The sequence below is a fragment of the Stegostoma tigrinum genome, chromosome 18, assembly GCF_030684315.1.
Source record: "Stegostoma tigrinum isolate sSteTig4 chromosome 18, sSteTig4.hap1, whole genome shotgun sequence".
In the NCBI taxonomy this organism is placed as follows: domain Eukaryota; kingdom Metazoa; phylum Chordata; class Chondrichthyes; order Orectolobiformes; family Stegostomatidae; genus Stegostoma; species Stegostoma tigrinum.
This window is the reverse complement of record NC_081371.1, coordinates 22,865,921-22,880,627: the sequence shown is the minus strand read 5'-3', so window position 1 is coordinate 22,880,627 and position 14,707 is coordinate 22,865,921. Positions and strand designations below refer to the sequence as shown.

The window sequence follows — 14,707 nt, the reverse complement described above, 5'->3', positions numbered from 1 at the left end:
CTGATTAGTCAGGCCATTGGCAGTCGCCCTGACTCCCTCCTTTGTGAAAAAAGTCCTTTCTGTTCACTAGTTCCTTTTTCCTGAAAAGAACAGGATCATGTGTATGAACATGTGGAGCTTCTGGCATACACAAATGAATCACACTACAATTCAGTCTAATAATCAGCCATTGGTTTCCAATGTAATTCTTTGTACAGTACGGATTATTTAGTAAATATTGTCCAACAGCACAACCACATCTAATGTTGCACATGGTGTTTGAAAGTTACCAAGCACAATTGGTGTAGCATGACTATTGTGGTGCCTGTTACAGACAGCCACAGGGATGTCTTATTTAATACGGTCCACTGGTCATTTGAAAGTATGGCTTATATATACATGGCATCACTTTAACTAGCATACTAAATTATTTAGTTTTACGGTAGGCAAAGCACCTGTTGGGCTGGACAGCAGCGTGCTATTCATTTAGAATGTTACTTATGCAATTTCCACAAAGTAATAGCACAAGACAAATTGTTTCATTTATTGTTCAATCTTTTGAGACACTTTCCCTTTCCAGCGTAATTTGATGTGGACTGACAACCTTTCGGGGATCAAAGTGGTAGCTATATGCCTTTTCGAAAGTTTGTATAATATATACTGAGTGATGATTTGATCAAGGGAGCCATAATCAGATCAAGAAACAGGAGCTAATTCCATTGCTCCATTTCATCATTATTTTTGAGCTCCGGGTGGAATTTATTAAACCATATAAAAGGTTCTTTGCAGCTGCTGATTCCAATGTTCCAATTTTTCATCAATGTCTAGGAAGAACAAGAAGTAGGAGATAATGGCCATTCAATTTAAGACACTTTTCTCACGATAACTGATTAAATTGTGAGCAAAAGCTGGCCTTACGAGGAAAGGCTGAGGGACTTGAGGCTGTTTTCATTTGAGAGAAGAAGGTTGAGAGGTGACTTAATTGAGACATATAAGATAATCAAAGGGTTAGATAGGGAGAGCCTTTCTCCTAGGATGGTGACGCCGAGCACGAGGGGGCATAGCTTTAAATTGAGGGGTGAAAGTTATAGGACAGATGTCAGAGGTAGTTTCTTTACTGAGAGTAGTAAGGGAATGGAACACTTTGCCTGCAACGGTAGTAGATTCACCAACTTTAAGTACATTTAAGTCGTCATTGGACAAGCATATGGACGTACATGGAATAGTATAGGTTAGATGGGCTTCAGATTAGTTTGACAGGTCAGCACAATATCGAGGGCCGAAGGGCCTGTACTGTGCTGTAATGTTCTATGTTCTATGTTCTTACAGGAGAAACTACAGCAACCTCATCAATTTGGGCATAAATGGTACCACTGAAACTGAATTTAACTGCACAATTTCCAAAGTTCTTAAGGTTGATGAAAACAGATTCAGAGACTAGTGTCACACTTAGATTGTGATGATACAATGACTTAGTACAAATGTCAATGGCTTCCTTCAGTGCTATGTTGAAAAAGAGACAATGTTGAAGGAGCACATGGACTCAGTATTGATCTCGATATATAGCTTTGTATTGTCTTTGCAAAATTTAGAGTCCTTACAGATGTTTGTCTCAGTGTGCGTGCCAGGGAACAGCCACAGAACACACAGTTCTGTGCCATGGGATTGAACCTTTACAAATACCATCACATCTCTCTACAGACATTCTTTGCAATGGCATGCTCCAGAAGAGGATATGTGACAGTCTTGTCACCACTGGAGCTGCTTTGAGAGCAGCATGCAGTGGTAGAGAATCCAAGCATACATGAAGGATCTGGTGGGCAGTGGCATTCTTTTCACCAGCTAAGCTACATCTTAATGCTTGTTGGAATGTTCTGGTGATGAGACATTCTGCCAAATGACCTAGACAGTATTCAGGGAACCACCTGACAGGATCAACTTGTTTGTCTTCCAATATGAAGAGTTGACTTTGACCAAGTGTTGCAGCCTACCACATTCGAGGTCAGGGTTATGCGCTGAGGGGCACACTAAAGTTCGGGACCGCAGCTGCCAAGGCACAGTGGGGAAAGACCTCAGCCTAAGGCATTTCTGTCAAAGTATAACAATAGTCTGTTAAGATCCAAGACCTGCTCATTGCCTTAAAAAAATGTAAATCGTTTCCATGCATGAGTAAACTATTTTTTGGCAACTACCTGGAGGCTATGAGGTATGTCAAATTCCAATGTATCCTTTTCTCTCTGCAAAGTCTGTACAGAACTGTTTTTGGACTGTTGTAAGTACTTAGATAATTTGTTCATGAAAATATTTTTGGAATAAAGAAAAGACTTCTTATTTTAAGCTTTGTCAAACTTGAATCAAAAGATAAAAGTGTGTCATCATCCAAGACTTCACCAGTGTATTTCGGATCTGAGATTTAGGATAAGGGAAATATAATTCTGTTGCCTCTAAATCTAGATTTTCTCCACTTTTGTTTGGACAACGAGCATAACTTCAGTTTAAGTTGAATGGGCCGGTTGATTATATGATAATGGTTCACGTAGAAGGTGTGTATAAATACTGTGCATGATACTGGACCTTTTTTTAGCTTGAAAAACAGGTTCAGCTGTGCAACTGAATTCAATAAATCTAGTGATTTATGGGATGGCAACAGGAAAATCACTGACAAAAACGGATACATTATTTTGTTGAAAGAATCTGACCAGTATATTAGAATCTTTCTGGGAAAGGAACCTACTACTGGCTACCCAGTCTTAGCAAGCATTATACCAGTCTCAAAGTGCATGGTTGATAATTGCGACCCCTTGAGTAAAGTGAGAAGCGCTGTCAAAAAACTGAAATTACTACAGAGTTTGGTGATTAAGGGAGTTCTTGTTTTGAAATATTAGTCTTACTATAGAACCTAGTGTTAGTTGCTTGCAATTAGCATTTGATTTGCTTTTACTTTTCAAAACAAAAACTTTTTTTCATTTTAGACTTCTTCTGTGCTGGACAAATCAAGCTCTTTGCTGGATAAAAAGTAAGATCAGGTGATTAAGTAACTGGTCTAATCTGATTCTTTATCTGTCAGACAGTAGACTTGTCTGAATGTCATTAGTATAAATAAGATGCATTAAGTGCAGTTGACAAAGTGTGCGGTGAAACAGAATAAAATTACTTGAGAGAGTAAGGGAGTTCAGAGAGGCAGCGAGGAAGGTGCTGTCTTCTTTTTCTTTTCCTATCTTTGTTTTACCTTCAGGAGACTAGGAGCTGAAAATTTGCATGAAAGGACAGATGCTGAACAAAGAGCATAGTGACACCAGAGGAGAACAGTCACTTCAATAATAGGTGAGAAACTTCCGTTAGGGAGCATTTTTAAATTGCTGAATATAATAAACATGTTATTTTTTAAAAAAGTAGCTATTTAGGACAGAGTAAAAAACCCAATTTGTTTAGTGAGAATTTGTTAAGTTGTTTATGTCTAATCTGTTTCTAAGGTTTAAAATAGTAAAAGACTTGTGGCAGGCTTAATGAAATATATACAAAACAAGAGACAAATTATTGCATAAATTATTAAAAGAATGGATTTAAAATACATATTAGGATGGCAAAACAGATAATGTATCATAATTGCAGCATGGGACGGGGTGGGGGCTCATGAATGCTAGTGTGATCATGTCTGCAGTAGTATTTTTACAGCTCAAACGAAATCAACTTACGAGTTTATGAGTTGTACACCAAACTACAGACACTGTAATACACTGTACATTGTACACCGTGACATATGAGGGATGGGGAAAATTACGTAATTATTTTCTAATGGGAGATGGTCATACACTTTAGGATAGGGTCCTCTGACTTGTTTGGTGATTAGTGAAAGGAAGGCGTGACTGTGATTGAAACAGGCTAGAGAACCCAGAAGGCGGGAGTGCATGAGAATCAGATGCAGGCTCAGCAATTATACAACAAATTTGAGTTCTTCCCACTGAGGCTACAGGATGGATAAAGTAATTGATCATTGGACTGTGGCACAGGACATCATTCAAATGGGAAATGAGAAAGGAATGTAGTTAAAGTAGGAGTTAGTATAATAAGAAGGATAGATACTGTTCTGCTTATCAAAGAACACAAGTCCTGAAGGCTATGTTGCCTACCCACTGCCTGGGTTTGAGCCATCTGTGCCTTGCTGGAAAGGAACTTGGAGTAAGGGAAGGATTCAGTTGTTGCCATTCATTTAAGTACCAATGCCTAGGCAGGGCAAGGAAAGTGGTTCTGCATAGATGGTTTAATAAGACAGGCACAAAATTGACATAGCATTCATAACATCAACAATAATTAAGCATGATCTGATAACCGTTACAGTGACAAGGCTGCATGATGACAAGGCTTGGGTCCTGAACTTTGAGAGAAATATGACATTCAACAGGAAAAAGAATATTGTTAAAGGTGGATGGATGCACTGTTGGTCAAGGATGATGTTGGTATAATAGTGAGAGATAATCTTAGGTCAGGAAATCAGGATGTAGAATCAGTTTGTGTGGAGATTAGGAATAGCAAGGGAAAGAAGTCACCAGTAGGTGTGAACTGCAGGTTTCCTAACATTAACCTCAATGTGGGACAAATGTACAAAAATAAATACTAGTTGCTTGTGGTAAAGGACTGCTATGATTTATGGATGATTTTAATGGCGTATAAACTGGAAAAATCAAATTGGCAATGGCAGACTGACTTAAGAGTTCACAAAATGCATTCATAATGTTTTCTAAGAGCAACACATTCTGGAACTAGAGACAGTAATGAAGACTTGGTACTGTGTAATGTGACAAGATTAATTCAGAGTAAAGATTACGATATGATTGAATTTTACATTCATTTTGGAAGGGTGAAGCCTGGCTCTAATATTAATGTAGCAAACATTTTATTAACTGGCACTTATGGGACCAGGAGTATGCCAGTTAATCAAATATTCTAGATAATCAAGAGATACACATAACTGCAGTAAACCTGAAACAAGCAAGGCTTTGAGACATCAACATCCCTCAAAAAGCTACGGAAAAACATCAACAAACCTCCTAAAATCAATGTTAAAAACACTCAGTAAATAATAGAGCATTGGGGATATACATTTCACTGTTACACCTTACTTACAGCATAATTATTTGGACAATGTGGTAGATTGCAGCCTTTGAGGTGTATAATTTTTGCCAGTTTATCAAGAGTGCCAGCTGATATTGTTCTGATTAAAACAAAGGTTGCTGTATTTTAAAATTAAGTAAGGACCACTATGTTGAGCTACCTGTCGTGAACTATGATACCTGACTAAGGGATGGATCAGTACAGAAGCAGCCGCAGATTTTTAAGGGGATATTTCAGAATATTCATAATAAGAACATTCCTACAGTTAAGAAAAACTCTAAGAGGAGGACCACCATCCATAATTAACCATACAAGTTAGGAAAGCACATACAGCGAAGTATAGAGAGGGTTTACACTAAATGATGGAGATTGGTATCAGGCTTGGAGAGATGTAGCAAACTTGAGGAACAAACATAAATGTGTTAAGATGAGTGACACGTGACTGGACAGAAAGGCAGAGAACAATTAAAAGATTAATCAGGAGAGATAAATTAGTAAAGGATGAAACTGACTAGAAATGGAATAACAAATAATAAGAGTTCCTAAAGAATTTTAGAAGAAAGAGAAAGTGTAAGACCTACAGAGAGTGAGAATGGAAGTTAAAAGGAGAAAATTAGAAATGATGGATGAAATTAATAAATATTTTACACTAATCTGCATTATAAAGGGAACCAAAAACATTCTTTTAATAGCCGTAAATCTGGAGATAGAAGGAAGAGAGGAACTTAGTGAATCAGTATGGATGCAGTACTGAGCAAAATAAAAAAACTTACAGGCTGACAAGTTCAGACTTCATGTAAGGGTCTTAAAAGAGATGTCTAATCAGGTAGTCGATATGTTGATATTAATTTCTCAAAATTTGCAATATTCTGGAAACGTTTCATCAGAATGAAAGGAGGTAATATAACTCCTCTATACAAGACAAGAAGGCAGAAAACAGTAAACCACAGGCTTAAGCATAATCATAAACTTAATGTCTGCTGTTGAAAAGGTGCTAGAATTGGTCATTAAGGAAGTTATAGCTGAGCACTGAGAAAAACTCAAATGAATTGTGAGGAGTTCAGGATGATTTTATAAAAAGGGAATCACATTTAACTGGTTTATTAGAGTTCTTTGAAACAGTAATGTGCTCCGTGGAGACAGGTCATTTTCACTGCATCATATCACCAAGCCCTCTATCTCCCTTCTGTATTTTGACTCGTTGTTGTTAGATATCCATCCCTCTATGGTGGTGTCCTCAGTGAACCTGCAGATGGCATTCACTTGGAATTTGGCAACACAGTCATAGGTATGCAGGGAGTACAGTAGGGGTTGAGGATGCATCCTTGGGTTGGGGGGGTGGGCGCTCCAGTGTTGATTGTTATTGTGGACGAGATGCAGTTACCTATCCTCACTGATTGCAGCCTATGGGTCAGAAAGCTGAGGATCCAATTGCAGACGGCAGAGCTGAGACCAATGTCATGTAGTTTTGAGACCAGTCTGGAGGGGATAATGGTACTGAAGGTGGATCTGTAGTCAACAAGCAGGAGTCTGACATATATGTCTTTATTGTCCAGTTGTTCCAGGGATGAGCGCAGGGGTGGGAATATGGCATCCTTTGTGGATCTGTTATGTCAGTAGGCAAGCTGTTGGGGTTCGAGGAAGGTTGGGACACTGGCATTGATGTGGGCCATGACCAGCCTCTCGAAGCACTTCATAATTATTGACATCAGAGGTATTGGGCGGTAGTCATAAAGACACACTGCATGTGTTTTCTTGATTATGGGGATGATGGTGGTCTTCTTGAAGAAGGTGGGAACTTCATAGTAGGGAGAGTTTGAAGATGTTGGTGAATACCTCTGCCAGTTGGTCTGCACAGGATTTGAGTGTTCAGCTGAGGACACCATCCAGGCCCGTTGTTTTCGTTGGATTAGCTCCCAGGAAGACTGATTTGACTTCTGAGCGGTGACAAAGGGAACAGGTATGTCTGGGGCTTTTGGGGCCGGCATTGCCATGCCAGTGGTATTCTGCTCAAACCGAGCATAGAAAGCATTCAGCATGTCAGGGAGGTATGTGTCATTGTTTGCTATCTTACGCTGTTTCATTTTGTATTCCGTAATGTCATTTAGGCCTTGCCATAGGGATTCTGTTTAGTCCGTCTGGGCCTCTAGCTTGGTCCTTTAACTTAATTGAAGTGTGTTAAAAAAGTAATTAAAATATTCATTGTGTCTGGCAGAGAGAGATAAAAAGACAAAAGGAGCTGATTCTCTCCTCCTCACTTCATCTTAACAAGGTTTGTAAGCTGCAGAAACTAACAAAACCAGAAGTCATTTGTCAGAACAGTATTGGTAAAGTGATTGGCATTTTGGGATCCGCTGAGCAGTGGCTGCATGGAAGGTAACTTGACAGCCTGTTTTACCAACATTGTGAACATAACACTGAGGGCCTTGGATTCAGTTGCAATTAAAGATTAAGCAATTAAAGGATGTTACATTTTAAAAATGGTTTAAAAGAGATACTACAAAATCATATATGGTCTGAAATAATTTTGAGATAATTACCTTGCTAGCTTTCTGCGCTCTTTTTCTTCTTCCTCCTCCTTCTGGGCAGAAGTCAAACTTTCAGCATCAGCCAGATTGTCAACAGCGATGGCCAAGAATACATTTAACAGTATATCTGTTTGCAGGCTGAGTCAAGGCAAATGCAGTATTTAACAACACATTACCTATGACCATACGATTTGAATTGAAAAAAGGAATAATTTCATATATTATTTCATTATATAACATTAAAGTAACTTGTAATATGTTGAAAATACAGATAATTTTGTGATATTAACTTAAAATATTATCAATAATTTGATCAGTTTTTCAATCCAACCCCCTCCAAATGATTCCGCCCAATAAAGTGCCTTGCAATGCACAGTTCTGTAATTAATGATAATAATCTCAAAATCCTGGCAGCTTTGGAATCCCAGTTGCCACTGAACTTACCAGTATCTTCAGTGCTAGACTATCAAAGCTGGTAAGCTTACGCAATTCTACCAGCTGCCTTCTTTAAATTCTATCACTATCTGACTCCGAAGAGTTCTTCACAGCAAAAAGATACAGTTCCCACAGATGAAGAGGATGATGAAGTAAATACAAACCAGCATTCCTGGGAATGATGGACCTCCATATGCCCTTATGCCATCATACATCACTGAATTCCAGTCTTCACCTGTAAGAATCTAGAGAAAACAGAAAAATGAAAATACATAAAACGTCAAGCTGGGCCCATTAATACGTGCCAGAGATGGGACAAAGTTGAAATAAATAATGTATTTTTATCTCATACATCTCTTGACATTCGTGATGTTTCATTAAATTACCAGGCCCAGTCATCAACAAAGCTTTAGATGAATGCCAACATTATGAAACAATTTATAGACAAATCCAAATTGGGAAAATATAGTAGTATACATGAACAGGAGCAGATTTTCAGCCCTTTGAACCTGCTCCATTATTCTTTTAAACAAGCTCCTATTCTTCTAAATCATAACTCATCTACAGCTTAACTTAATTTAGAGATAGTTCCCTATATGCATTTATTCAATAAAGATTTATTTATTGAAAATTCCAGTCAACCCAGGATGTATAATCCACTAGGGAGAATTCATAAATTTCCAACACAGTTTGTGTCAAAAGTGCTTCTTTGTCCTTCACTTCGAAATGGATAGCTCTTGTTACGGACCAGGCTAAATCCTTCAAAATATATTAAGGCGATAGTCTAGGCCTTAACATTTTATCTTATTTAAAGGCAAGTGTAAGATGTGATTTGCGTGGTCCTCAACTAATCAAAACACAATTTATTTTTACAATAGAGTTAAAATACATGCAACAAAAGAATTGGCATAACTTCAACTCTTCTGAATTATCCAATAAATTATTATATAATTTAACTATTAATCATCAACTGTTCCATACAAAGTATTCCATAAAAACTCCCTTGGCAAAGGCAAATTCAGCAAAATGGATTTTTCTCACGTGTTATTTCCAGTCCAGGAGTAAGGAACACTGAAAGAATCAATCTAGCAGTACAGAAAGAACCAAGCTTTTTGCTGCAGCAGACAGAGACTGTAACTATCAGCTTTAACTCCCAAAACCCCAGATGAAACCACAGCTAAATCCATGGGTCTATGTGATCCTGACTCCACTCACTAACACTTTTTATGTCTAATTTTATAAAAACACTCAAAGAGCTCAAAGCTGGCTACTCATCACTTCTGAAGCAGACATGTTGGTACCAAGGTGTCAACATCCCTCCTCAAGAGGTACAACCCAGAAGAAATCTCTCTTAAAGGCCCAGTACAATCACATCCTCTTCTTTTATGGGTTCTCAGCAGAATAAAATATCTTTTTCTGTCACAACTATCATCAGCTTTATCATTAGAAAGGGATTGATAAGGTCATGCTTTAACATTCTAAACTCAATGATCATAAACCAAGACAATGACATCAGTCCTCATAACTTAACCATTTAAGTTCTAGTATCATCTTTGAGAACCTGCTCAGAGTACTGGACAAGCAAATATACATTCCCTGAGATGCAAGAACCTAAAACTGGAACTGTCTGCCAAAAGATCTGTGTAATTGAAACATCACATCTTCACTTTGGTAGTTTAATCATCTTGAAATAAAGCCAATATTTCCTTTGCCCTTTTGATTGATTGTTTTCTCACATGCAGTAGCCATTTTAGCAATTTTTCGAAACTTAAAACTCTTTATACCTCCATATTTTATGGCCTCCAACAATAAGAAAATATGTTATCTGTATTTGTTATATTCAAAATGGATAACCTCAACCTTTCTCACATTGGATTTCATCTTTCATGATTTTTCCCGTTCACAATATAGAAACCTTTCGACTTAATCCCTGCCGGAAAGAAGCAATAACTTTCAGGTTAGGAACCTAATTAATTTGCACGATATCCCATGTATTTAACTCAGTCACAGAATTAGAATCTAGCCTCTGGAATAAAAGATAGGTATAATGATGTGTCCATTCTGTCAGAACAAGGGCTTCTAATTATAGAGCCTAGAGCATTTATTACAAGAACTTACCAGCACTTGAATTTTTCAGGCTGCAGTAACAGTACGATTCAAGGCTTCAATGTGTCTTTCATTTTTACTTAGAATATCTGCTATGAGATCAATGGGGCTACAGTGGAGTGAAGTGTAAAGGACAGAAGGGACAAGACCTCTCCAAAAATCAAACATGGATAGAAGTGGTTAAGGAAGAAAGACAGCAGCAAGAGTGTCACCTTTCTAACTTGGAGACTGGGCACTATAAGGGTAGAGGACTGTTGGGAAAGGTTGGGAAACACAAGTGACCCAATACTTGCAGGTGTCAGACTCTACACTCTCAACTTTCCAGCATTCTCTTACATAGAGCTTCACACCTTGCAACTCCACTCATTCCTTTCTCTGAAAGCATCTCATATCATTAACTGAACAGACATCAGTCACATCTACCCTCAGCCTATTGCCCTCTTGCATCCATTCATTTCAGCAATTCTTCACAATCTGCTTGCCTTCTATCCATATAAGTAATTAACAGTGATCATGTCTTTCTGTTTTTTCTCCCAGTAGAAGAGAGTACACAACTTAGTGAGAGACAGTGACTGAGTGCAGATATGTCAGCTATTGGCAACACATACCCACTCCTTCTATTTTTCTTGTTCCAGACAACAGGTATCAGCAGCAACATTTATGCTAACCTGACTCTTCTCAGGTGTTCAGACCTGTTGAGACATGATTCTTTGCAAATAGAACCTGGCCTTGCTTCTTTCCACCTGGATCTTGGTGTTCATCTCTTCAGTCCTGTGTTGTGTACATTCTTGCTCCTCATCAGAGATTACATAAACTTACCCCATGCGGTGTGAAAGCAGCAGGAAAGTGGAGGTTAAAGTGGGTGAAAAGTAAGACAAGTGAAGCGACTTCCAAAAAATTGGAAATTAAAATTGTCAGGTTGAAAGAAAAATGCTTTGAACAGCAATCTCTCATAGACATGATGTAACTCCTGAACTTCATTAATGAAAATCTTCCAGCTTGTCAGTTTCATTGATGAAGCTCATCAAACTGTTCACTTGACTGGGTGATCCTAACAAGTTGCTGGCAGGTCAGCAAGTAGGTCGCCTGGATGGGAAATATAAATTTAGGATTATGACTTAATTGGATTCTTGTGTACTTCTCAATTACTTACCCAATATCCAGGACAGGAGATTGCCTGCTTGCCTTCAATCTGAGCTTCAATCCCATCCCACAGAAACCTGGAAGAGGTCAGGATGCTGTCAGGGTCAGGATCCCAACCCAGTGTCAATTTCAAGGGATTTAACTCCCTGCAACATTCAAGCCCACTTCTCTTTGCTGGGAAGAAGTACCCCAACTAATTATGTCTATGCCTATTTGTAATTGTTTGCTTCCATCAGCATAACGTACTGGTACCTCCTAACTTAGTGTTTTTAACAACCTCGGATTTACGTTGTTTCTTGGAGAGATATAGGTGAAGGGAGGACACTGTGTCAGGCAGTTAACACCACTGAGGGAAGGGGATGATCTTGGAGATGTTGAAGTAGCTTCATTAGAGTTGACGTTAGTTGGTATTTGCTCCTCTAGAAAAGAAAAGAGCTTATATTTGGTGTCAAATCAGTCTTGCTTACCAAAGTTGTCACTTGGACCACACTAGCACATAGTCTCACTTGGTTTCCTGTTTTTCTCTTCAATGTCACTCTTGAATATTTTCAAATTTTGCCCCTCCTGTTTTTCATATTTCATATTTTTAAATTTTAACATCGTAAACTAATTGGTGATATAATTAATAAAATATATTAATAGCAAACATAAATAAGTGAAAAATACAATAGAAACTAATATGTGTTTCAGGTTACTTGACACAAGGGAAGAGATCTGTGGAGATATTCAACTTTGGGAAACATAAAAATCAGAAATGTGACATCACCGGAAACATGTTCAAGAAGACCAGAAATTGAACAGCTGCACAGGAGGGGCAAAATTTGAAAATATTCAAGAGTGACATTGAAGAGAAAAACAGGAAACCAAGTGAGACTATGAGCTAGTGTGGTCCAAGTGACAACTTTGGTAAGCAAGACTGAGTATTTCTACTGTCAGTTTTAAAAGCAAACATCGATTGTTAGTTCAGATTTAGAGTATTCAAAGGATAAGGAACAAGACAAGGACCGAGTAGATATTTCATATGCTTTTAATAGAGGAAGTAGTAATATAAGGATAAGTTATAACAAAGCAACTGAACCAGTGGAATCTCCTCTTGCACGATATGGGAAGTCAGGGACACTTCTATCATTCAGGATGACTTTGTGTGCTGGAAATGCACCTGGCTGCACTTTCTGGAAAGCCATGTTTCAGATCTGAAGTAAAGGCTGGAGACTCAAATCTTTGCATGGACAGTGAGATGGTCACACCACAAATAAAGAACTCACAGGCAGAAAGGGAATGGATGACCACCAGTTGGAATAAATACATTGAACAGGAAGCACAGGGGTCACCCAGAGTCATTTTCCTGAGGTTGCAGACTTGCTCACTTAGCCGATGTGTTTGGCTGCGGACAGTTTGTCAGCCTGCGAGGTAACATTGTCAGTGTGCCCTGGTGAAGCCTCCAGGCCTCCAGCAGCTACTGACAAATATAAAGAATCCCATACCCACAACCAATAAAAGTAACATAATATTTAAAATACCATGCTAGGACTGTGAAAAACATTACACCGGCCAAACTGATAGAAAACTGACAATAAGGACTCACAAACACCAACTAGCCACTAAGAGACACATCCAATTCTCACTGGCCTCAATATACATGCACAAAGAAGGACATTAATTCAACTGGGGCAATACATCCATAGTAGCATGAACTAGAGACATGCCAAGGAATTCCTGCAGGGCTGGCAGTCCATATGGAACTCCATCAACAAATATATTGACCTGTACTCAATATACAAACCACTGAAGAACAGAACCAGAAGTGATGCCAACCACCCACCAAACTGAGGCATATAATTAACAAGCGGGCCAGAACACTAACGCTTCACTGCAGGTGCACTGATGATGTTATCTAGCAGGATGACAAAACATCTGCAACCAAACACACTGGCTTGGAGAGCAAGTCTACAAACTCATCCACAGCCTGAACCACAAATCTTCTCAAAAACTTTAATGCCATTTCCTCTCTCGCTAATAGATTTTTCATTTTTGGATATTGCAGGGGGAGATTGTAATAAAGGGATCTAGGAAATAAAAAGCATGGCCCCAAAGGTAGTAATACAAGGCACATTCCCAGGGTAATGTACTAGCGGGATCAGAAGAATAGGTCAAATTAATGCATGGCAAGACGGAGGGATTTTGATTTTTGAGGTATTGGAGCCAATTCTGTGGAAGATGGGAGCAAGTCCACGGCCAATATTCTTGCAAAGTGTTTGCTAGTATGGTGGGGGAGGGTTTAATCTAGAGTAGCAGGGGGATGGTCACCTGCGTGGATCAATAAATTAATAAGAATAAGGCAGAACCGAAAGATAGAAAAGTGGAAGGTGGAGGAGCTAGGGCTAGTTGCAACTAGGGGTGGAGTACAAAGCAACTGTGTAATCATGTCTACAAGTATTACACCTAAACAAATAGAGCATTTGTCATGAAATAGACAAATTAACAATGTAAATTGTTGTACAAAGAACACACTGTTACAATAATTGTGCTGACTGAGAAATGATTTAGCAGAATAGAAGAACATAAGAACTAGGAGCAGGAGGAGGCCATCTGGCCCCTCAAGCTTGCCCCACCATTTAATAAGATCATGACTGATCTTTTTGAGACTCGGCTCCACTTACCCACCCACAGACCATGAACCTTAATTCCTTTACTGTTCAAAAATTTATCTAGCCTTGCCTTAAAAACATTCACTGAGGGAGCTTCAACCGCATCACTGGGCAGGGAATTCCACAAATTCCCAACCCTTTGGGTGAAGAAGTTCCTCCTGACCTCAGTCCTACATCTGCTTCCCTTTATTTTGAGGTGATGACCTCCAGTCCCTAGTTTCACCTGCTAGCAGAAACAACCTCCCTGCCTCCACTTTATCTACTCCCTTCGTAATCTTATGTTTCTATAAGATCTCCCCTCATTCTTCTGAATTCCAATGGGTATAATCCCAGTCTACTCAGTCTCTCCTCATAATCCAACCCTCTCAACTCTGGAATCAACAGAGTGAATCTCCTCTGCATCCCGACTGGTACTTGTACATCTCTTCTCAAGTAAGGAGACTAAAACTGCACATAGTACTCCAGGTGTGGCCTCACCAGGACCCGATACAGCTGCAGCACAGCCTCCCTGTTTTTAACTCCATCCCTTGAGCAACGGCAGACAAAATTCCATTTGCCTTTTTAATCACCTGCTGCGTCTGCCATCCCACCTTTAGTGATTCATGCACAAGGACACCCAAGTCCCTCTACACAGCAGCGTGCTGCAATTTTTTACCATTTAAAACACAGTCCATTTTGCTGTTATTCTGACCAAAATGGATGACATCACACTTATCAACATCGTACTCCATCAGCTAGACCCTTGCCCACTCACTT

The 14,707-nt window shown here is 39.0% G+C and overlaps 1 protein-coding gene across 16 annotated transcripts in view; it reads right to left on the bottom strand.

Moving 5' to 3' along the window:
* The window catches only part of LOC125460699 (voltage-dependent L-type calcium channel subunit alpha-1C-like), an 814,036-nt gene that overhangs the window by 274,528 nt on the left and 524,801 nt on the right, over positions 1 to 14,707 (bottom strand). For all 16 annotated transcript variants that reach the window (XM_048548420.2, XM_048548421.2, XM_048548422.2 and 13 more), the window contains 2 exons: positions 8,179 to 8,299; positions 7,632 to 7,746 (listed from right to left, as the gene is read on the bottom strand). In XM_048548420.2, coding sequence (XP_048404377.1) covers positions 7,632 to 7,746; positions 8,179 to 8,299 — 236 coding nt within the window. The remainder of the gene's footprint in view (positions 1 to 7,631; positions 7,747 to 8,178; positions 8,300 to 14,707) is intronic.